This window comes from Nilaparvata lugens, chromosome X, assembly GCF_014356525.2.
Source record: "Nilaparvata lugens isolate BPH chromosome X, ASM1435652v1, whole genome shotgun sequence".
Taxonomy (NCBI): domain Eukaryota; kingdom Metazoa; phylum Arthropoda; class Insecta; order Hemiptera; family Delphacidae; genus Nilaparvata; species Nilaparvata lugens.
This window is the reverse complement of record NC_052518.1, coordinates 104,383,272-104,409,005: the sequence shown is the minus strand read 5'-3', so window position 1 is coordinate 104,409,005 and position 25,734 is coordinate 104,383,272. Positions and strand designations below refer to the sequence as shown.

At 35.3% G+C, this 25,734-nt stretch overlaps 1 protein-coding gene across 11 annotated transcripts in view; it reads right to left on the bottom strand.

Moving 5' to 3' along the window:
* The window catches only part of LOC111048178 (neogenin), a 267,521-nt gene that overhangs the window by 109,912 nt on the left and 131,875 nt on the right, over window positions 1-25,734 (bottom strand). For 10 of the 11 annotated variants that reach the window (XM_039442944.1, XM_039442937.1, XM_039442938.1 and 7 more), the window contains exons 20-24: window positions 23,145-23,286; window positions 21,736-21,950; window positions 17,857-17,967; window positions 9,274-9,399; window positions 7,331-7,418 (exon numbers count right to left, since the gene is read on the bottom strand). In XM_039442944.1, coding sequence (XP_039298878.1) covers window positions 7,331-7,418; window positions 9,274-9,399; window positions 17,857-17,967; window positions 21,736-21,950; window positions 23,145-23,286 — 682 coding nt within the window. The remainder of the gene's footprint in view (window positions 1-7,330; window positions 7,419-9,273; window positions 9,400-17,856; window positions 17,968-21,735; window positions 21,951-23,144; window positions 23,287-25,734) is intronic. The other variant, XM_039442940.1, reaches the window with a different exon arrangement.

Genomic DNA, 25,734 nt, shown 5'->3' with positions numbered 1-25,734 from the left:
AGGTTAAACATTATTCTAATTGCCCGTTTCTGTTGTTTAAGAATCTTATCCAAATTTTTTACTCGTACTGCTATATATGCACAGGCCATATGCTAAATGTGCATGTATTACAGCATAGTATACTGACTTTAGTGTTTGGATACTACACACGTTGGACATTTGTCTCAGAGCTTAAAGACCAGGAGATATCTTTTTCATGACATGGCAAACATGACTATCCCACGAGAGATTGCTATCTAATAACTGACCCAAGAATCACGTACTATTTTTAGTTTCTAAAATTTCACCATTTATAGCTACATTTGGACACACTGACTCTGTCTTGTTGAAAATGGAACAACCATAGATTTGCTTGTATTCAGGACAAGAATATAACCAAATAGAGTAATATATAAATAAAGTCAATAGAGCTTCATTGGGCCACATGAATAAAGTTGAGCATTTTCTTATACTTCTAAAATATGGAGCATTTGCTTCATTTTCTATGAATAAACGTGAGCAAAACCTTTTGCTCATGCTCATCAAAAAAAAGTTTGAGCATTTGCCCAAAAGTAAAAGCTTTTGCTCAAAATTGTATGAATAAACTAGAGCATTTGCTCAACTTTTGAAGCAAATGCTTCAAAAAAGGTGAGTCTAGTCTAGAGCAGCTTATCACCTTTTGCTCATAGTAAAATGGCTCAAATAATCCGTATGAGGAAGAGGAAACTATACCAGATACGATCACAACCAATAGTTGAGAACTATAAAGCTCTTATTAGATTCAACCATGATATATATCACCATTATCCCTACAAAGAGTACCTACAAGCATTCAGACAACATAGAATAGAGAATAATAGGGGTATTAGACAGTTCAGATTTCAACCATTATCGGAAGGGCAGGTTCTCAGCATAATGACAGGCTTAAAAAATAAGAGTTCAGCGGGGTGGGATGGCATTCCTATATTTATCATTAAAAAGTCATGTAATCTCATACTTAAGCCTCTAACATACTTGATTAATCTCTCTTTTGATACTGGACATTTTCCTGACTTGTTGAAATACGCTGTTTTGAAACCTTTGTACAAGAAGGGGGATAAGAATGATGTTGCTAATTTTAGACCAGTAGCTCTGCTCTCATCTTTCTCGAAAGTTTTTGAACGGGCTTCTCATACTCAGCTCAATAATTTTTTTGAAAAATCCTCTCTTTTTTGCAAGTCACAGTTTGGATTTAGAAAGGGCAGATCCATTGAAGATGCTGTTTTCGGAATTAACCAGGGGACACTTAAGGCTAGGGATGACTCTGAACAGGCTCTGGGTATTTTCTGTGACTTGTCGGGAGCTTTTGATAATGTTCAACATGATCTTCTATTGCACAAATTGAAATATTATGGTGTAAATGGGAAAGAATACTCTGGTTCCAGTCATATTTATCGGGGAGGTTCCATAGAGTGTCAATATCTGTGGTAATGAAACATGCAGCTCTTCTTGGTTACCTATGTCTCAGGGAGTACCGCAGGGTTCAATATTGGGTCCCCTCTTATACTTGGTCTATGTTAATGACATCGAGAGTCACGTCAATTTCAAACTCTCTCTTTTTGCGGACGACACTACAGCTTTAATCACAGTAGGAACAGTGAATGTTTGATAAGAGAGGCTGAGAGGTGTCTTGCTGAATTAGATTCGTGGTTTGTTCAGAATAGTCTTAGTTTGAACTGCAAAAAAACTAAAGTAATTCCCTTCAGTAGAGACTATAAAAGTTTTGGAATAAACTTGAATACGCAAAGTAGAGTTGAAACTTCTGATTCCACGACATTCTTGGGTCTGATGATGGAGAGTGATTCAAAGTGGAAGCTTCATATTTCTCATGTCACTGGTAAATTGAATAGAGCCTTGTTTGCATTAAGAGTAATGGCTAGAGTAGGGAGTGAAAAAACTGTTCTTTTTGTATATCATGCTTATTTTCTGTCAGTTATGAGATATGGAGTTATTTTTTGGGGAAAAGTATAGAGAATAATGGAATATTCATACTGCAGAAGAAAGCCATTAGGATAATTATAAGATTAATACAATGCGCTCTTGCAGACCTTATTTTAAAGAAAAGAGATTGCTGACGGCTCCTGCTATTTATATATTAGATTTAGCAATCTTCGTTTTTAAAAATAGACGAATTTATGAGGAGAACCAGGTGAGTCATCCCCATAATACTCGATTTAGAGGTTTTGTTTACCCACATCACAGACTAAGCCTGCTGGAGAGTGGCCCGTTATATATGGGAATGAAAATATTTAATTCAATCCCATCTCACATAAGAGAAATTGATGGCTTGAAGGAGTTCAAAAAAAACACTTGGGGAATTCCTTATTGTATTGTGTCCGTACAGGTTAGCAGACTTCCTTGTTGAGTAGTGTTTGATTGATGTATGTTATGTGGGATCTGTAGTGTTGAAATAGGAGGGATGGTAGATATTAGATTAAACTTTGACGTGTCATATACTGCGGGATCGTTGCTCCCTTAATGCAGTTCAATAATTGTGACGAATAAGAAAAGTAAAGTAAAGTAAAGTAAGAATAAATACAAAAGATACCTGTTAGCCATCACAAAATAGGAGATAGGCATTTTAAGAAGATGAAAGTGTGGACGATTATAAGAAGGCTATTGATATTATAAGAATATGCTGAAGATTATTATAGAGATGACATTTTTCCACGCTATCATTTCAAAATTCTAAACTCAACTAACCTAAAACTCTATTCATAAATAGAAAACAGAGCGGTGCACCCTACTTGCATATTTAGCGCTTCCGTGAGCTATAAAAACAAACTAAGGCTACACAAGCGAATCAGCTGATGAAAAAACTCTAAAATACGTGAGCATTTGCTCCAGAGTTCAGGAGCATAAGGTAAGAGTATAAGGTAAAGCTTATTCATATAAAAATGAGCAAATGCTTTTGCTTCTACCTTTTGCTCATGAGCAAAAACCTTATGGTCCATGCTCTTGCTCATGAGCATCTGCTCTGGTTTTATTCATATGGGCCATTGACTTTTTTCAAACAAAATCTTATCTATATTAGGTTTAGAGTAGATTTTACCAGGATCTAAACGCGCCGTTAGAGGTAGCGTAACTGACAAAATCGGATTTCACCACACGTCGTTAGAGCTACTTTTGACTATAGTCCATGAAAACAACTCCGACTTTGAGGAATATGCGGAGCAGAGGAAAGTAGGGATACAGCGGCGGAGATGTTGCCGTGCCAAACAAGCCAGCGTTCTGTAGTCTTTAATGGGTTCTCAACTGCTCATGATACGGTTATGTAGTTTCCTCTCTGAAAGCACTATGTCGACTGAAGCTAATCGGAAAATTGGCAACTGCACTTCTTTCTATGACCCTATTCATCACTGTAATTGGCTGATCTCCCTCCATTTCTCTGCTCCGCATATTTCTCCAAGTCGGAAATTAATTTTGTAGGGACTATAACTTGTCGTTGAAGAATTAACCGGCCAATATTGGTCAGTCAATTTCTGTAATCTTTCATTAAGGAAGTATATGGCAATATGGCTAAGGTTTGTTTAGCCATATTGAGTCGAAAGTCGTCTTTGTTATATGTTTATACTCATTACAACTTCTCCCAGCTGTGTGTTGATATAAATAATTGTAGTATTCAGGAGCATATTTGAATTTGATATCAACAATAGTATTTGAAAACAAATTTGGTATCTATTCTAATCAATGTGAGAGAACATAAAATATCAATAACCAATAACTAACCTGGATGAATAATTAAGCTATTTTCAATAAACTCATATGTATTCTAAAAATAAGTAAATTTGAATTACTGTGATTTATTTGACATTGAACTAATCAATTCCTTCAATTTTTAACATCACTACATAAAAGAAGCTATACTTCATTGCTGTATCTGTATCCTTTTCTGACGATTTCTCTATCATCCCAAACATTCATGATATTCTGGGTTATGTTTTCCTGTTTACACACGTAGCGTTAGATTTGAAATTTTTTCGGTGTGAAATCAAATTTCTTAATCTTTGGTAAAAATCATAAGTTAGTTTTAACTGGATATAATTATACTTATACTTATAAGTAATTGTACTTTCGAGATTCAAGTTGAATCCAAAATTCAAACATGTTCAACATCTACTTGATTCAACAGAACTTGAAGAATGGTCTACATTGGTATAGCGGATTCAAGTTTCTGTTCTTGAAAACTTCACTTAAAGTTTGCAAATTGATTCATTTTACACAACACTTGAATTCAAGTATACTTGATTAATATAAACACCCCAATAGGGATTAATGGATTCAATGGTGGAAATTGGTGAAGCGAATCGGAACAATAAACCAAACACAATAATGTTACATTGATACCAGATTAAGTAAAAGAATATATCACGCTTATGCAAGTCAGTATTACAGTATGGTATCATTGTCTGGGGAGTGGTATCATCTGCTTGCCTGGAGCCTCTTGCAGTTACCCAGCGCAACATTATAAAAAATCTTAAAAAAGAACCCAAATATCCCACATCCCACAGTTCTAAGACTTCCATGTGCTCAATTTAAGACAACTGTATATTAAAACACTTCTCACATATATCAGGAGACACAAAATAGAACTACTCACCAATATTCAACATAATAACTATCAAACTCGACACAGAAATAACCATGGATATTAAACACCTCAATAGATCACGGAATAGAACTCAGGTCTCCTCACTATCTAGCACAAATCGTCTATAGAAATTCCTCCCAATGATATCAGGGAGTCTGAGAGCTGCAGCGATGTGGTGTATAAAAGGAAGCTGTTGAGATGATTCATTGGCATAGGTTGAGCTGGAACACAGGGCTTACTCCATTCTTATGCTTCTGCAATCTCTACAATTTAATAAATAAATCGTAACGGTCTTAGGTCCTCTTGCTCTTTTTTGGCTCTTTCTTTTTATTTGAGTACTTTGTCTTGATTATGCACTCTTCACAAATGGTGACAAAAACAGTGGTGGGGAAGTGCAATAGTCTGTAGGTTGCACTCTATCATACTAGCATATATGTTAGGTTGACTTGGTATATAAATATTCATTCATTTATTTATTAATTTATTTATAAATATTTCACTCTTTATTTACTTTCATTTTGTTATTAGCTAGCTTCTAGGAAGTCTCCCCCATTCACAGACGTTTAGTCTTCTTGGGGGATCCATCTTTTCAATGTTGCAACAATTTTAAAACAAAATATTTATGTAATTTATCTTTATATTTATTAATTAGTTGTAACTGAATTATATTGTACAAACTTGTAATTTCATGTGGAGATAAAAATTGAATTGAATACAATACAGATGGAAATTACTGACATATTGCAATTATTCAAATGCTGATGAATAAATTATTATTATTAAACGAAAATCCAAATTAAATGCTGTAATTCACCCCGAAGACTTCTGCTACTGAAAATATTGACAACAGGGTAAACAGCTAGATGGAAATTCGATGAGCGCTACTATTCAAAAAATTAATTAATTTTATAAAAAAAACTATTCCCGGGTTGACAAATAATTTTTGAATAGTAGCGCTCATTGAATTGCCATGTAGCTGTTTACCCTGTTGTCAATAATTGCAGTAGCAGAGGTCTTCGGGGTGAATTACAGCATTTAATTTGGATTTTCGTTTAATAATAATTAATTCATTATCATTTGAATAATTGCAATATCTGAGTAATTTACATCTGTAGACTGGCTGGCCGCTATGGCTTCGTATAAAATGAGCGCTGCTATCCAGAGATTGTCAGTTTGGTGTAAGGGTAAGCATTCCTGACCGGCAATTAGGAGGTACTGGGTTCAGTTCCCGGGCTGACAAATAATTTTTGAATAGTAGCGCTGGGTAGCCGTCTACTTGACACCTGGTCATTTTGGAAATAGGCGACTCGTAAAAATATACCATTGCCGTCAAGTTGTCCCCCCGACAACTTGACACCTACTGGACCAAAGGTGCCAACTAGCCATGACCGTAAACGACTAATTGACACCTCGCACACTCGCGTCAGGGTGTCTCCCCGACTAGTTGTCACCTCCTTAGAAAGGAGACAAGTAGACGGGGATGGCTCACATCTAAATGACACCTTGCACGCTGGCGTCAAGGTGTCACCCTGACTACTTGTCACCTACAGAGTTGGCACAACTTACACCCCCGCGGCGTAGGGGAGGAGGGATCAAACAATTTTTATTACTGGTTATGATGTAAAATTGAATTCTAAGCACTTTTGGTTCAGTAACATTTTCCCGTCAAACGCACGGTTCGGGAGATATTTGCCGTCTTTGCTATTTTTAGGACAAATTTTTTCAAGTTGGTTGAAAACAGAAAAAAATGAATAATAAGCCCTTTTGATGACTGAACCAGATGTACAGCAATTCTAAACACATTTTATTCAGTTATATTTTCCTGTCAGACACACCGTTTACGAGTAAATTGAGCCTAATGCTAGGACAGTCAAATTTTCAACCATCAATGATATGGCAGATGAAGCTATTAGTCTGGTTATCAACTGAGGTATTACATGAAGTCTGGTAATTAATATAAGGATAAATAATTATTTATATACACTTGTTTCTATACTTATTCTTGATTGCACCATGGTTGAAAAGGCTCACTCACAAAGACATGATGTTGAAAATATCTTATTATATCAAAATTAGGAATTCCTTTTCATATAGAACTTGATAGTTAGGCTTCATTATCACTTTCAAATGAAGAGCCAGCTGGAATGGTGATTTCTTGTGGAGTGGAGTCGAGGGGATAAGTTGTCGTGACCGTAGACGACTACTTGTACCCTCGTAAAAATATACCATTGCCGTCAAGTTGTAACTCCGACTACTTGATACCTACTGGACCAGAGGTGCCAACTAGTCATGACCATAAACGTCAACTTGACACCTCGCACCCTCGCGACAGGGTGTCCCCCTGACTAGTTGTCACCTCCTCAGAAAGGAGACAAGTAGACGGGTATGGCTCACGTCTACTTGTCCCCTAAAAACCGGTTTTAAAACGGGACAAGTAGTCGGGGTGGCACCTAGTCGCGTACCCGTAGCGCTCATCAAATTTCCATCTAGCTGTTTACCCTGTTGTCAATATTTGCAGTAGCAGAAGTCTTCAGGGTGATTTACAGCATTTAATTAGGATTTTCGTTTAATAATAATAATAAATACAATACAATAATACTAATACATAACACAATACTAATTTTGAGTATTAGAGCACAATAATGATAATGACTATCCAAATCACCTATCACATCCAAATTGAACAAGAACCGAAATATTATTGTCAAAAAAGCAACTCACCCATAATTTGAAGTCTGACTAGTTGAGGGCGGATGTGGAACACTTTCATAAGCGCCCATACCACTCTGTACCACATATGGGTTCTCAACTCATGAAATATATGTTTGTATGATATTATATTCTTAATATTAGTAGACGATAAAAATTTATACAATTTTTAAAATATCTTATTCTAGTCAAAATACCAGCCAACAAATATTTTTGATCTGCAATTCAAATCTGAACCGCGTGATCTGGAGTCAGCCATTTTTGGTAAACACCCAGCTGATATAATTGTTACAACTTTAGCCGATAGATAGCGCAATCGGCAGTTCCAATCATACGGCCGGTTTTTAGGTTTTAGATTTTAGGTTATGTTGTTAGGAAACATTGTCACCAATACGTAAGTTATTAAAATGATTTTATTTGCAGTTTCTATAAAAAAATGTAGATAGAGGAAAAATGTTGTGTACAGGTTTTAGATTTTAGTTTTTAGGTTTTAGATTTTAGGTTATGTTGTTAGGAAACAATGTCACCAATACGTAAGTTATTAAAATGATTTTATTTGCAGTTTCTATAAAAAAATGTAGATGGAGGAAAAATGTTGTGTACATCACGAGTGAAAAATACTTTTTCTCCCTCAGGAAAATTGTTGCCCTCGGCTTTGCCTCGGGCTTCAAACTTTTCCCTCAGGGAGAAAAAGTCGTACTTTTCACTCTAGATATACAAATAACTATTTTATTTCCCATTTAAGAAAAGTACCACATCACACACAAAACACAACTCTGTAATATAGTAAGTAACAGAAAATTCTTTTTCCTACAGATACCTTGAAAAGTGAGCATTTCTGCACTGATTGCAGGCCGCAAAGAATCACTTTTCCGCACTAGTGCGCAATGTGAGTACTTTGTGTCTCCAGATTTGCAGCATGACAACACAAAATAGTTAGTAGGTTATATGGAGCACCAGTGCAGGGAATCAAAATTGTTGGTAAAACTGACTGTGGTATAGTGAGGTCCACGTTATAATGGCAGTGGAGAACAGCATTGCCTATTTATTATGTGCCTTGATTATAGTCATTTCAATGCTAACATAAGATAAACCCCCTTCAAGCAGTCAGATAAATTTTCAATTGAATTACTAATCATTATAATTTTATTATTATTATTCAATTTTAAATAAATAAAGGTTCTTATTAATAATAAAATTACACAGAAAAACATTTGATGGATTTCAGGGAATTTTACCCATAATTACCCACTTTTCATATTCAATGGTAACTGTAGGAAAAATTTAATGTGAAATACGTGCGCAAAGTTCCTCTGCTGCACTCAAGAAACCATTAATCCGCACTCGCCTACGGCTCGTGCATAAACGTTTCTTTCAGTGCAGCAAACTGTCACAACTAAACTGTTACACCTAATTTACGAGTCTACATCTAATTTCTCTGTTATTCTTTGACCAATCATAAATAAGTTATCCTTGAAATATTGATAAACTTTTTTGTCTCTGGTAAATTTTCTGTAAATTGAAAAGTTTTTGTGAAATTTGCCATCAACAATGGTGATTTAAAATGGCCGCCATTTTGAATATGTACATCGAAAATGTTTCATTTTATTTTTTAAATAAAATTTAAAATTGAGTCTTTATAGCATAAATATGCCAAATTTCAGATCAATACAACGTTTCGTTCTTGAGATTAAAATTCCTAAGTGGAAAAAAACAAAATGGCAGCTATAAGGATAACCGCTAAGTTTTGGACTCTTCAAATACGACATTTGTAGTCTCCTATCATCCAGGAGCAATAGCCTAAAATGTCCGACACCCTTCTGAAACACCCTGTATATTACAATTATTGTCTCATTAAATATTTTTATTTTATTCCAAAACGTTTGTTACTTTTTGGATAGCGCTCATTAATTGAATTATCGATTAAACAGAAGATAGAAATAAAAATGACTTACGATTGGGATCTATAGTGACATGTGCCCGTGATATTGAGTACTGGGTTCTTGGATACAGAGGTCGAGCAGGATCTATGGCAGATTGAGTGGATGCTGGTCCTCCCACAGGTGTTGCAGTGGCCACAGCTACATACAAATAAAATTTATATTAGAACATAAATTAAAACAATCAGTAAAACGCACACGACGCTTAACAACACCAAATAGCAACACAAATAAAATTAATATTAGAAGATAAATTAAAACCATCAGTAGAACGCGAATGAAGCTCACCATTCTGCTCGGTTTAAACTTCAAATTCTTTCAATTCCAATTCTTTATTGCCAAAATTTAACAACGTAACAAATCAAAGGTTAATAAATCAAACACTTGTCACAAGAAAATAAAATAAAATGAACTACCCAGAACTAAAAAACTAAAAATTGTTTTAGGCAACACTAGCAAAAGAAAAGTCTTTGACCGCTGGTGGAAGTCGCAAAAAAGTCAGATTCAAAATAAATTCTAAAAATAAAACAATACAAAATCAAGTTGATGACAAGAAAAAACTATTTCATATCACTGCAAAAAAAAACAAAACAAAAGAGTAATAACAAGTTTTGAGAGAGAAAAAACAAATAAGATTTTCTAATAGGAAAAACTAAAACAAAACAGAGATCAAATGGAAAATATGATTACCATTCAGGTCTCAGGAATTACAAAAAATAAAATAGAGATTGTTTTAAAAAATATATAAATACAGGCTATATATTACCACTATTCTTGTTCCAGGGAAAAGAAATTGCGTCTGGACGGTAAAACGGAGGGGTCTTCAAGCTTAAGTCGTCAAACTTAAAATGTATCGACCGGCAATCTTTTCCCATCAAACCGTCCGTCTTCTGCCTATCCATCAAAACCTCAATCGCGTAAAAATGGAGATAGAGAAATTATGATTTCAGATTCGGATTCAGCGCTCTCAAATTAATAAAATGCCTCGCGAGTACTTGAAAATAAGCAAGTTTTTTATCGATTGTATATAACGCCATTTAACCCTTTTCTTTCTTTCTTGATTCTCATGATACTCTCAGAATTTGATGTTGATATTATGATTTACTATCAAGATATATTAATATGTACTATATTGTTGATTGTTGATAAGGATACTATCTACAAAATTTCATCCATTTACAATCACTGTGTCTCGAGAAATGACATGTAAACAAAGCCATTTAGCGATTAACAGTGATATTTTTGTCATTATGTTGTTAAATAATATTTATTTCAATAATGTTTAATAATTAGCATTATCCAGTTGAATCAGCGAAAAAATACGATATAATTATTACTCATCTACCAGATATATGTCAACCGTATATAATTCAGACTCAATGAACCATATCACAAATCACAATTCATAGTGAAGTGACACATAACCTCTAGCTACTTTGGACTGTTGTAAAAATTAGAATTGGAACCGTTTTGGGCGTAAGTTAGCCTGTGGTACTTTTCTGTAAGTTGTATAGTTCTGAATGATTGAATAAATAAATAAATAAACATATCAAGAACTGAACTGGTGAGCACAAAATAGGAAAACGGACGACATAAGATGGATGCGTGTGGACGCAATTTTACATCAGTCTTTTGAGTAAAAGCTTGAGCAAAAGACTGATAGTAAACTTGAGCGTTTGGACCCGGCTTTAATCCAAGCATCTATTCTCTTCAAATCTACTCTTTGATGAATATCAAATATTCATCAAAGAGTGGATTTGAAGTGAATAGATGCTTGAAAAAGTATTTCTTTTCCCTGGGACCTGAATGGTGGTAATATATAGCCTATATTCAATCTTCGTGTAGACGATTTTAAACCATTCTGGCTTTACTCATATGAACTGGTAAGTATTTATGAAGTTCAAATACATATGGGAGAAATGAATGCTTACAATAACAATTTACATTCGAATATCTCAAAATATTTCCGTCTGAAGCCAGTAAACGCTGTTCAAAAAGGCTTCAGAGTAAACAACCAAATTTGAGAGTTTAAACCAGCACAAGGCGTAAACAGAATGAGCTGTAAGCTAGTAAAGAATAAGCTGTAACCCAACTTTTATTACTAATAGTAAATTGCAGTTATACATTATATTTCAATTTATTTGCGATGATAATCTACCAAATTGTGAAGTATTCATAATTTTTGTTCATTTTGAAGATAGACAGTTGACAAAAAGAATCGAGACATTTAATCTTCAAAGTATTTTATCATAAGTTATTATATTATAAATAACATCAATGATTATCTTCCATTCATGCAGACAGTTTAAAATGAATCTCACAAGAAAAATTTCTCAAGAGCTTGGAAAATAATTTGTATTGTAAACATTCTTTTTCCCATGATATGTATTTGAAATTGACAAATACTCACTAAATCGATCAAAGCCAACATATTAATGTTCAAGTTTTTTCTGTATTCTGATTGGATAAATGAGAAATCAGGTTAGCCAACTCATAGTAGTTGTGCTTCAATAAAGCCGTTCAAAGTTCAAACTAAACGTTCAATTCGTTTCTGTTCAGCATACCGGCTAGAGATTCAAACGGGGTCCAAGTTTAAACGCGTTTACTCTAGACGTGGTTTAAACGGCGTCCAAGTTTTAACGCGTTTACACGTGGTTTAAACGGCGTCCAAGTTTTAACGCGTTTACACGTATTTTAAACGGCGTCCAAGTTTAAACGCGGTTACTCTAAACGTGGTTTGAACGGCGTCCAAGTTTAAATGCGTTTACTCTAAGCATGGCTTAACCTTCCGGCAGTCGCGCTGTTGTAAAAAGTACAACAGTGTCAGTTTTTATCTGCACAAAACTATTGAATGGGGTGGTGTCAGTGAATGAGTCACCTATGCATTCCAAAACTTTCTCCCCATCACTCCACTGAGTTGCAGTATCAACCGAGCAATGGTTCAGTCTTTAGGTGCCATTTAGTCGCGACAGTGCATAAGTCGCACTGTGCATAAGATGGGGAAAGACTGTAAACGAACCAATAGCACAGAATTGATTTGCTTGATGCACCTTATTGAGCTATGAAATAGTAATCGTCAACATTTCATAGGCGTAAAATGATCCAAGAAGATGGGAATAGTTATTTGTGCAACTAGTGCGCAAAGTGACAGTTTGCTGCACCAAAAGAAACGTTTACGCACGAGCCGTAGGCGAGGGCGGAATGGTTTGTTGAGTGCAGCAGAGGATCTTTGCGTACGTATTTCACATTAAATTTTTCCTACAGTTACCATTGAATATGAGAAGTGATTGATTATGGGTAAAATTATGGCTGAAATCTATCAAATGTTTGTATAATTTTGTTATTAATAACAACTTTAATTCATTTTAAACTTGATACTCCAATTGAAAATTAATAATCGATAATTTATTCAAATTAGAAATCAAATTAATCCAATTAATTTGAAAATTTGAATAATTTTGAGTAAATCTTAATTTTCAAATAATTTCTCAACCAATCAATTTATGAATGAAAAAAATATTATTTGAAATAATGAGTAATTAATAATATTCAAAATGTATAATTCAAATGAGTTCTCATTTTTATTTATTTGAAAACCAGAAAAATATAGATAGAACAAATTCGCATTCAAAATACACGCCAACAATGTCAACAGCTTATTGGGATGGCTGCAAGATAATACGCAAAGTATAAAGAGTGCACAAAGTAATACTTTGCGCACTAGAGCGTAAAAGTGATTCTTTGCGTTCTGTAATCATTGCAGGAATGGTCACTTTTCAAGGTAACTGTAGGAAAAAGTAATTATACAATTATTAATTAATATGTTTTGACAGTAGTAAACAGAGTACATGAAACTTGGAAAATTGGATGCTGTAAAAAATACAACTCGCCACTGCTCGTATGATTGAGTAGGGCGCGACTACCGGAATGTTGAACGTTTCATGTTCCATAGGCCCGTAATCAAAACGATTTCAAGTTTATTCAAATAAGATCTTTAGTAAATTGTCTTGAACTGAAATCGTTATTCAAAAGTAGGACTTACTCGAGCAAAAATCAAAATAAACTTCAACAAAGACAAATATGGCGGTAGACAAGGCAGTTAGTAGAATGGTTCACTTCAAGGTGACAAGGCACTTGCATAGAATGACTCACCGATTGTAGTTAAATTATAATTTCTCTAAATGTAAATTGATACTGAAAGACTATAAAGATGTTGTCTTCAACCATGTTATAGAAATATTCACTAATCATCACCATAGAGAAAAGATAGCATACGTAGATATCCCATGGTATAGATCGTTAGGGCCGTTTGCACAGTATCAGTTTAATCTCTGTATTGAGTTTAAACTTTGGGAAAGTTTAAACCTCCAAAGCAGGATGTTTAAACCAAATAATTTGGATTAACTTGACATCTGTAAAGATTTGATGGGGAAACAGCTTATAGTAAATTATTATTCGACGGTTGTTTTTAATGCTTCTGTAGACGATAATTATTATTAATTTAGTTTATAGTGAATCATCATTTGAATGTAAAAATAATTGTAATGGAGGAATTCATAGAAGTTTTTAATACGATTGATAAAGATGACTGCGAAGAAATTTTGAAACTGAGAAAAATTGGGCAAAAACATATTTAAATTTCTGGGATAGAGATTTTTTTAACGGTTTTGCTTGAGTACAGCAACTGCCAATTTAGTATTTTGATTGAATAAACCACTTGATAGAAAATAAGACAATTTTTAATAGTGGTCTTCGATTGGAAAACATGTTTTTAATAACACATAAATGAGATATATTGCTTTCGAGAGATTTCTAATAAACGAGGAAGACCATAGTAGATTCAAGCGTAACAAAATAACTTTTTTATCTTACATTCTAAAATATATTTTCTGGTGCCAACTAAACGTAAGTTTTTAAAGAATTTCTTGATCGCTTTTCACTTTTAGAACCTACAGCTTACAACTCTGTGGATTTTGAGCAAGAACAAGAAAATACTAAAATAGTAGCTACATAACCTCAAATTACTGATGGTTTGTAAACAAATAACAAATTTCCTGTAAAAATCAGCATTCCTGATATTATAAACGATGACATTCTATTACCAACTTAACGCTAAACTAGTTCAACTTAAACTGGATTAGTAAATGCACTGAGAAAACCGATTGAAGTTTAAACTTTCGGATTAACTTAATCGAGTTTAGCAATCTATACTGTGCAAACGGCCCTCAATGTTCCAAATTTCAAGCAGAAAAACTCAAGCCGATTACTATCGACTACTGTTTATTATTACTATTTTGTTGGGGTGAGATTGTAAGAACGGCACAGTATGAGAGACTACCAGCGTCACCAAATAACAACTACTAGGACTATCGGCTTCAGTTAACAGTGAAATTTGGAGTATAAACGTTCTATACCATAGAATATCTTCTTATGCTATCTTTTCAAATTCTTCTTTATTCAAAAAAATAATTAAACAATCAAATGTATTCCAAAAATCAAATACAATATTGTTTCCTAATTTCTAATATGTGTTCCCTATAGGCTACCCTGTGTGGGGACACTTGAATATATATAATAAAATATTTATATACAAATTTAAATATTATATCATGAAGAACATAATAATTGAATATGGTATTATATTGAAATAAATCAATATGTCAATATTTATAATTATTCTTGCACACATTCATACGCACACACATTCACATATGCGCACACATTCATACGCACACACATTCACATATGCGCACACATTCATACGCACACACATTCACACATGCGCACAAACACACACACACACACACACACACACACACACACACACACACACACACACACACACACACATATATATACACTTACACAAAACTTAAAACTATGTACGGAGAAAACTCTTTTCTCTATGTCATCACTCTTTCGTATAAAGAAGTAGAGAAAAAGAACGAAATGATTGATAACAAAAATGCTAAATCTTACAATTTTCAATAATGAAAGAATGTATCAATCAAGAATAATAAGATCGAAGAATCATGCTATTGAAAATCATCCAGATGCAAAATGGTACTATCAAAACTGATTTACAATAGAGACGATTAGATTAGCCTAGGATATGACTCGCTGTGCCGGTTTTTACTGTATGTTCGAACCCGTACTGTATGTTCGAACCTATTGTGAGGTCCACGTTATAATGGCAGTATTTGATTAACATTGGTGTTGCTATGCCTGTCTATTGAATTGGATTGAAATGAAAAACTCTTTATTCATAATAATGTATAGATACATCAGGAACAGCGTCAATAAAATACAAACAAACATAACATAAAAAGCAGTAGAAAACAGTCTTAAACCTTCTATAGAAATAACGAGAAGTGATAAACTACAGTCATAAATCAATAGTATGATCAGTAAAATCTTGTAGGGAGGGCAGAGACAAATACTCCTTGAGTTTTATATTTTTTGATGTTCTCTATTGCTTGTAATACTAAAGGCAGCATTGTTAAGTATTTCCTTCCCATTTAGTGCCTAGTTTTCTTGAAAAATTCTTACCTGTGTCTTTCCGTTATCCTCCCAAATCTAGCATGCATAGTAGCCATGAGTCTCATCGTAGAGAAACAATAGCATAAGTAGATATCCCATGGTATAGGGCGTTTATGTCGCAACTTTTACTGTTATCCCAAGCCGATTACTGTCGATTATTGTCGATTTTTACTGTTTCGACCGGGTAGGAGTGTATGAACGGCACAATATGAGAGACTACCAGCGTCATAAAGCTTCACAGGAAAGAACTACGTGGACTATCAGCTTGAGATAACAGTGAAAGTTGCGACATAAACGCCCTATACCATGGGATTTCTACTTATGCTATTGTTTCTCTATGGTCTCATTCCGTAGTTCTTCTACAGGGTAATTTCTCTAATATACATAATAATATCAAAAACATATTGTCAGTAAAATGTAAGAATAACATTTTTATGTGTAATGTTTTAGCTTAGCTCTATGTTACATTGACGTTGTCGATACATGTATTTGTTAATGGCAATAAAAATATTTGATTGATAGATTGAATGCCAAGCTGCAAAATCTCAGTTTTACAGAGTCTATTCTTTTTAAATGCATCATTATTCTTAGTGCTTTCTTCAGTTGTATGTGAATTCTATCAAGATTGCTCTTGGTCGTGGCTCCGTAAATGCATATGCATAGACCATAGGCCAGATAGGAGTGTATTAATGAGTGATAAAGAGTTTTCGCCCCACTTGGATGTAATGAGCTAGTTTTCGTGTGTCATATGGAGACCGAAAATGATTGTTTTCTGACCAGGCCGGTAAAATTTTTACAGCCCTAGGGCTGTAAAATAACCTTGAAGTCAGCTGATTCTGATTTGATGTGAACGTGTTTACAAAATAGTTTATGAAACTGAATCAGTTTTGCATCTAAGGATGAATGAAATACAGATTATAAACTATTCAAATTCGATTTTCAGAGTAGGATAGAACTTCTAATTCTAACCTAAACTTCCGCAGTCGACGACAACAAGCATTGTTGACGTTGACATTCAGATTGGTCAAATTTCAAGTGTGCTAAAACAGCTTATCAAAAAACTTTTCATTGTTTGTGTTCATTAATCAAGAATCAAAAGATTAATAATAATATCATCTTATTGTCATTTGAAGGAATAAAAAAGTATAAACTCAACCTCCCACATTAAAACATAATTTTGTAGGTTATTTAGACAAATCAGAATAAAAAATAAAAATACTTGGACAATTTCCTGATATTCAGATAACCTCAGATTTGCTAGAGCTATGACCTTCCAGTTTTGCTTTCGGAAGTGACTAACAATTATTCTCATATATGTATATTGTTTTATTTTTCTATGTGGCGAAAAATAGCGTTCGCACCACGAACCTTGGAAACCCGATTTCGAGCCGGAAAAGTCTCATTTTCGGCCCTAGGTGCGAAATATACTATTTCATAGTTGGAAGACTGCATGCATTTATTCGACATTTGTTTTAGAACATACAACCCAGGGGAGATATTTTTCACTACCTGACAAACATGACTAATCCAGGATAAATTACTGTCGATTTCTAAACACAGGAATCGTGTACTGTTTACTAATTCCAACATTACCTTATCAATAAAGACATTTAGGCAAATTTCATTCAACAAAGTAGAGAACGCTATCCCTTTCCTCCTCCACAGCGTTCTCAGGTCATTCTCCAACATGGTAGAAATATGATTAATCAACAAAATATTTTATCTCTATCATGAAAGTTTTTATTCAACCATTGAAAAATATATTTTATTAACGAATAAAATAAAATTGATTATTTCAAACAAGAATGAACAGTTAATATTACATCAGATTAACCGGTATCAGCTATCTTCTAAAGAAGGCAGTGGCAAGGCATAGAATCGGCAACGCTGTTCTCCTATCTTTCTTCAATGCCATTATATCGTGGACCTCTCTATAATAACAGTTCAAAATACTAGCCTTATTCTTCAACGTGGTGATGAAGTTTCTAATGATTTTTCTATGGTTTTACTAATGTAGAAGCTGAAACTAAGAATACAGTTACAAAAACATAGACTTACGTTCTCGCAAAGGCTGCGTTTCAACAGGCAATGTAATTGGCTTGGGTTTTAGCACACGACGAGCGGTTGATGTTTTCTCTTCAGGCAATAACAGAGGCTGGGATGCACTTCCTAAATTTGACACATTTAATGCAATTCATTCACGCAAGCACAGATAAAAACATCATGCACAAAATAACTGTCAAAATGCAAATGAATAAATTTGAACTCAGATATGTGCAGAAAATGTTTTGAATAAAAACAAATTTAAAAGTAGCAATAATGAAAATCGAAGCGTGATAATCATGTAGTTATGAAATAGTTATAAAATCATTCACTTTTCAAAACTCATGCTACATATCTGAACTGAAATGTTTAGTAAAAAATTAATATAAATTTCAACCTCTGTGGAAATTGAAATATCAATGTCGATTATGAATGAACCATTGAACGGTTCTAATATCTCCTGGGCCCTGTTGCATAAGAAAATACAAGCTAATATTTTTGTAATTTCTATTCTAATAAACAGCTAACTACTAATATTAATAGATTGAATTTACTCATGCAATAGGCTCCTGGTGGATATGATAATATATGTTTCTAATAACTCCATGTTCAGAACTCATAAATTTTGTATTTTTAGAGTGAATTTCATGAATACTTTACATTTCAGCTACCTCTTAATACAAAGAATATTATTTGATAAGATCAATCCCGGAAAATTCCTCTTGTAAAACTGAAGCATACATCCCAATATTTTAATTACATAATCTAGAGGCTAGTATATATAAAGGAAGGAATTTGCTTATACATGCACGAGATACGAAATAAATGTTTGACACATCATCACGTCTGAACTACTGACCTGATCAACTTGAAATATGGCAGTAAGATTCCTTATTTACCAAGGATGGTTATAGGCCTATTTTCATTTTTATTAATCAATTGAATCGAATTTATTCAATTTGTGATACAAAGTTTACGTGAAATAAAAGCCCAATCAAATACTTTTACCTATTAGATTAGGTAAGGAAAGTATTGCTTTCCGAAAAAAATTAAGGTACCCCAATTTCTAAATGTCTATACGTTTCAAGGTCCCCTGAGTTCAAAAAAGTGGTTTTTGGGTATTGGTCTGTGTGTGTGTGTGTGTGTGTGTGTGTGTGTGTGTGTGTGTGTGTGTGTGTGTGGTGTGTGTGTGTGTGTGTGTGTGTGTGTGTGTGTTGTGTGTGTGTGTGTGTGTGTGTGTGTGTGTGTGTGTGTGTGTGTGTGTGTGTGTGTGTGTGTGTGTGTGTGTGTGTGTGTGTGTGTGGTGTGTGGTGTGTGTGTGTGTGGTGTGTGTGTGTGTGTGTGTGTGTGGTGTGTGTGTGTTGTGTGTGTGTGTGTGTGTGTGTGTGTGTGTGTGGTGTGTGTGGTGTGTGTGTGTGGTGTGTGGGTGTGTGTGTGTGTGTGTGTGTGTGTGGTGTGTGGTGTGTGTGTGTGTTGTGTGTGTGTGTGTGGTGTGTGTGTGTGTGTGGTGTGTGTGGTGTGTGTGTGTGTGTGTGGTGTGTGTGTGTGTGGTGTGTGGTGTGTGTGTGTGTGTGTGTGTGTGTGTGTGTGTGTGGTGTGTGTGTGTTGTGTGTGTGGTGTGTGGGTGTGTGTGTGTTGTGTGTGTGTGTGTGTGTGTGTGTGTGTGTGTGTGTGGTGTGTGTGTGTGTGTGTGTGTGTATGTGTATGAGTGTATGTGCGTCTGTGTACACGAAATCTCATCTCCCAATTAACGGATTAACTTGAAATTTGGAACGTGAAGTCCTTACAATATAAGGATCTGACACGAACAATTTCGATCAAATGCGATTCAAGATGGCGGCTAAATTGCGAAAATGTTGTCAAAAACAGTGTTTTTCGCAATTTTCTCGAAAACTGCTCCAACGATTTTGATTAAAGTTATACCTAAAATAGTCATCGATAAGTTCTATCAACTGCTACAAGTCCCATATCTGTAAAAATTTCAGGAGCTCCGCCCCATCTATGCAAAGTTTGATTTTAGATTCTCAATTATCAGGCTTCAGATACAATTCAAACAAAAAATTTCGAGTGGAAAAGATTGAGCATGAGTATCTACAATTAATGTTCAGTAACATTTTCACCTAAAATTAAAAATAAGCTCGAAATTCGAGAGAATGTGATTATCGAATTGCAAACTGTTGGCAACTGTTGATTCTATTAAATGATTCACTATGAAGAGATAGCAGACCTCGTGTGTCTCCAGCGTTATTGCCCTGTCACCAGCTGGCTCAAATCTTTGAATAGTAGACTTGAGATACGCGGGAACACTAGCGTCAGGTGATCAATTTTCATAACGGCAAGGAAAGTTGTGTGAGTGCGCCACACCAGATTTTTTCTATTGTAAATACTTACAGTTGTTAATAGTTTTAAAATCAGCATGGGACTGTAAAACTGAATCCAATCTATCTGTTTTTAACAGACCCTTGCGGAGCACGGGTAACACCTGCTCTTATAGTATATTGCTAATCCGAGGAGATCTGTTGCGAAGAACGGGTACACTCCACAGTGTATTTACATGTACATTAATTTGTTAAAATATTAAAATCAACCCACACTACTGATAATTTCACCAAGACTAAATTATTACTTCACTCTGTTGTATAAAAGTCAAATTATGATCCTCTAAAATTTTTTAGCCCATAATTTTTTAAGAGAAATCCATGCTTGAGAGGCATCTATATTGTCAAGTCTTAGAATAACCCGGGTGCAAGTGTGTGGGCTATATGGAGGCCCACGTTATAATGGCAGCATTAAATTAACATTGATGATGCTATCCTAGTCTAACATTCAACAAAGCAGATAGCAATACCAGATTGTTGTTTCAAAATTTTAAAATATCAACGAAATATTTTTTCGCCACACTGCACAGAAAGCAGCTGTTTTCCAGTCCCTACGTAGATCTGAAAGACATTGTTTGCAGACGACTCTCGTCTGACGTCAGAGCAGGTTTCTTTCCGGCTAAGGCCGGAAAGAGTACCCTTTCCGGCCGCTTTTTGAAAGTTTTTGAAAATGTGTTTGGACAACTGTGCCATATGGTGCATTGTGTTCAGGAGGGTGAGATCGGAAATTTCCACCCCACTTTGAGTACCCTAAGACGTTTGGTTCTTGAGATATGAGACATCAAAGTTCCCCCCCACTCATAAAACATTCTTATTCAATTTATTATTGTTATATAGCTGATGCCAAAAAGTTAGGCGGCTTCGTTGGTCACATGGTGTAACCTACTCACAGCTGATGCAATGCATCTATTTATTGTCTCTTTTGATTGAAAAATCATCACCTAAGCCAAGCTAGATGACAACTCTACTTGACAACATCAGCTGTAGGAACGCACAAGAGACCCACGAAACCGCCTAACTTTTTGGCGTCAGCTATACCTGTAGTGTGGCGAAAAATATCGTACGCGACTCTCTCAGAAAGGTGTTTACGGTATTCGGATAACATATTCCCATACCGTAAACACTAACTTTCTGGGCTTATAGAGTAATATACTATATCTCAATCATGAGAGTTTATTGTTTAATAATTGAAAAAATAGTCTCTTGACGAATGAAAGATAATTGATTATACTAAACAAGAATGAACCGTTAATATTACTTCAGACATACTAGTATCAGCTATCCTATATAGAAGGCAGTAGCAAGGCAGAGAATCGGCAACGCTGTTGCTGTTCCTATCTTTCTCCACTGCCATCATAACGTGGACCTCACTATATATATATGGTACAATGCATTCAACCAATGATATTCTTTTTAAAATTCCACCATTCGATACAGGCTTTACGAGACGAGTTCCAAAAATCATTCTAGAAAGAATTAGTGTTCAAGAACTATGAATTCAAGAAATAAAACTCACCAACACACGAGGAATAGGAGCGTTTATCTAAGGAATTGGTAGGCTGGTGTCTGGGGGGTGGCTCAGAGTCTGTGTCAATGTCTCTAGGTCCCATATCCAAACTGCCTTGAGACGATTTCTCCATTGCTTTCAATTCCATCTGATCATGGTGAATCCACAAATCTGGAGGCTTGATACTACTCTGACCAGGTTTGCTAGCGTTTCCTTTCATGTATCTGTAATACGTCCAGAATTATTAGGTCAATATTTTTTAGAATACTCACTCTTATTTTTAGCGCAAATGAAAGTATTGAAAAAAACGAATAAATGAATTAACAAGTGGACGAGGACATCCCTCTTGCCTAACAAACATACATCAACTATTTATTATTTGCCGATGATATAGTTACACTGCAGTAATATGAAGACAAGCTACAAATATCATTATACAGAATGGTGCAGAGGAAACGCATGTTTTTCGAACAGCTAGTACTCGGCGACGTGAGGGGGTATTGCCCCCCGGAGAATGTAGACCGAGTTAGAATGGCAGTTGTTACTAGTCCCAGGCAATTCAATTCAAGATTCGAGACGATCGACTCGACGACATGATCTCAGGACTAGACGACACTGACTAGGTTTCATTTTTAGGAGTAAGGACTGAACGAGGAAGACCAGGCGGTTTCTTTTTCATCACAGAACTAGTACTCCTAAACGCTGCAACCCATCGGAGTACAGTATTTCGTTTGGGCATTGCACCTCGACGCCCAACTCTAAAATATTGACAGAAAAGCGTTGTACTGTGACTACAGATTCAATGTTTCTAAAAAAACTGCTCGACAGCGAACACACGATGTTGAACGTTCCAACGCTCATAGCAACTGAAATGGCATAGTATGGGCCGTCTGCCCAACATTCGTTCCATGGCAATAGCCCCTCCTTTCGCCGAGTACTAGCGGTTCGAAAAACCACTATAAAACTAGCGTTTCCTCTGCACCACTCTGTATAAGCTGCATGTTATAAGTAGCTATTTCAAAATTAAGATTTCGAAGAAGAAAACGCAAGTGATGGTATCCTATTGAAAATGGCCAACCAGATCAAAATAGTTCTAGATAATATATGATTTTGGAACAAGTAGGAAATTAAAATTATCTGGGATGCGACATCACTTATAACCAAGACAAGGATTTTCAGCAAACAAAAAATTAGTTCAGTGTGTGGTGTGATAGGTATTCAAGAAACAAAGCTAGAAAGGATACACTAATGAGGTTTTACAGGGTAATATGTGTTCCCACTCTAGCTTATGGCAGTGAAACATGGGAACTTGACGTTCACTGTCAATTAATTTATACATGTTTTTGGATTCCTATGTTCCGATCAAGAATTAAATACCAATATAAAAATAATTAGTTAAAAAGCTTTACAACACTCACCCTTTTTTGCTTCTTTCTTGTGCATCAGTAACTCGTCTACAGCAAACTATGGCGATACCTATTGCCACTCCAGATATGAATAAGAGACAGCAAGCAGCTAGGATGTAGAGCAATGTGGTACTACTTAGTCCTGATCTTCCATCTGTAGAAAAAGTACAATTAGTATAAGAAACAATGATTAGTAAAAGCAAGACATAATTAAGCATAAGTTGATTTTATAGGAGGTAAATTTATTTATTTCATTCATTGTACAAAACACTATAATCATAATATGACCATGAAAGAAAAACTAGGCTGAACCTGTACTATTTCTCTCCAGAATTTTAATAAAGATTTAATGTTGTCCAAAGTATTATTAGTTATGAAATCACACATCACTCGAGGTTGAGTGGTGGAGAGGACTTATAAAGAATTTTCAATTTCATCTCATCACGGCTTCGCCACTCAATTTTCGGCCTAGGAAAAATTATTTGAAAATTTCGAAGGTTGACTTAGTAAATAGGTACATTCTATTCACAGGAAACAATAAATTGGAAACTTAAGAAAAATTGCAATTATTTGGAAAACAATCACAAACCTACTCACTATGAGTGAAGCTGAGTTATTAATAATTAATAATTTTCGCCACACTGCACAGAAAGCAGCTGTTTTCCAGTCCCCTATGTAGATCTGAAAGACCTTGTTTGCAGACGACTCTCGTCTGACGACAGAAAAGGGTTTCTTTTCCGGTCTAGGCTAGAAAGTGGTCACTTTCCAGCCGCTCATGGAAGTCCGTAGTTAATGAGTCATCCGCTAGATCGGCGAGTGTCCACTTATCTGAAGTCGCCATGATTTCGAATCAAACTAATTCAGCATTCGCTTCGCAACCATTTTTATTCAATTATTTATTGTTGATTAGCGCATTCCGAATTTTCAAAAATGCTTGAAGATGACGACGCCCGTGATATTCCAAGTAAAATTTTAAAAGAATCTGAAATCCTGACTGCAAATCTTCTACCACTAAAATCAAGAGATAGGTACGATAACAAGTATTCTTTATTTATTTTGTCAGCAATACCTGTAGTGTGGCGAAAAATATCGTTCGCACCACGTGCAAAAATGTTTTTCCGGCTCTCAATCTTTTCTAGTCCTCGGACTACGGTCTCGGACTTGAAAACCGTTTTCGAGCCGGAAAAATATCATTTTCTGCTCTAGGTGCGAAATATACTATATTATCATCAACAAGACAAGGGTAGTCATTTTTTCAACAGACAAGCGGTAGGGGGATGATTTTCACAGAGCTGAACGGCTTGTTATCCCCACCAAACGCCCTGTGATCGGTGCGGCCAGATCGTCAATTGTTGTCCAGTAATGGATCCACAAACATGGCCGCCTCAATTTAGTCTCCCGTCACGTACTACTTGCGTTATTCGTTTTTAAAAGCAAAAGGCATTAGTTTAAAATAAATCTAAGATTTGAGGGGTTAAAGAAACGAAACGGGGCCGCCGAAAACAATGGATGGACAGGTAGAAGTTCTGGTTACCCTTCAGTGGTCGCCTATTGTTATTGAATTTCGACATTTTCGTGGTTTCCACTCCGAGGAATATACTGGTGGACCAGTGTGGTTACTTGAAGGCAATCTCAGCTGTAAACCAGTGGTAGCATACAGTGATTGGATAAACACACACATTACTATCGATGACAAGTACACATTTAGTCAAATCGATGTGGGCTTTATCATAGAGAAACTATAGCGTAAGTAGATATCCCATGGTATAGGGCGTTTATGTTGCAACTTTTACTGTTATCTCAAGCCGATTACTGTCGATTTTTACTGTTTTGTTGGGATGAGAGTGTATGAACGGCACAGTATGAGACTACGAGCGTCACACAGCTTCACGGGAAAGAATTACGTGGACTATCGGCTTGAGATAACAGTAAAAGTTTCGACATAAACGTCCAATTCAATGGGATATCTACTTACGCTATTATTTCTCTATGGTAAAGCCCACATCGATTTTTGGACGCACATTTGTTTGCCGTCCTTATAAATTCTACGAGATTGAATGGAGCTTGACAAACACATCATATGTTTGCCAAGTTGTGTTCAATATAATATAATTCAAAAGGACGCCAATCCTTTTCATATCGTTCAATAAGTATTGAATTGTATGTAACTCAAGTTGGTCTGTATAGGTACAGCTTTTGAGAAAGTTGAGTTTCATCATATGAATGAGAATAATACAATTACAAGTACTGGAACACTGACTTAGATTCAATAATTGTAGAAAATGCAACAGATGTAAGGTGCAAAGTAATAGATAAGTTGGTGCTACCAGCTAAAATTGCCTTCAAGACAGCACACTAATGAAGGAAATGAAGCGGAATCAGAGAACAATGAAGTATCTAGTCGAGAGTTGGAGGATGAACCTTTTTGGAGCAATAGCCCAGTGTACAGGTAACGCGGCCTCGTCTCGTTTCGTTTAGCCAACGTTATTAGTGATGATGTTTTGCGTGAGTGGTACCGGAAAATTAAAGATGTCAGTTGAAATGAGTTCCGGAATCGTCGTAATGCATGAAAACTCGACCTCACAGTGCTGATGCAACCAAA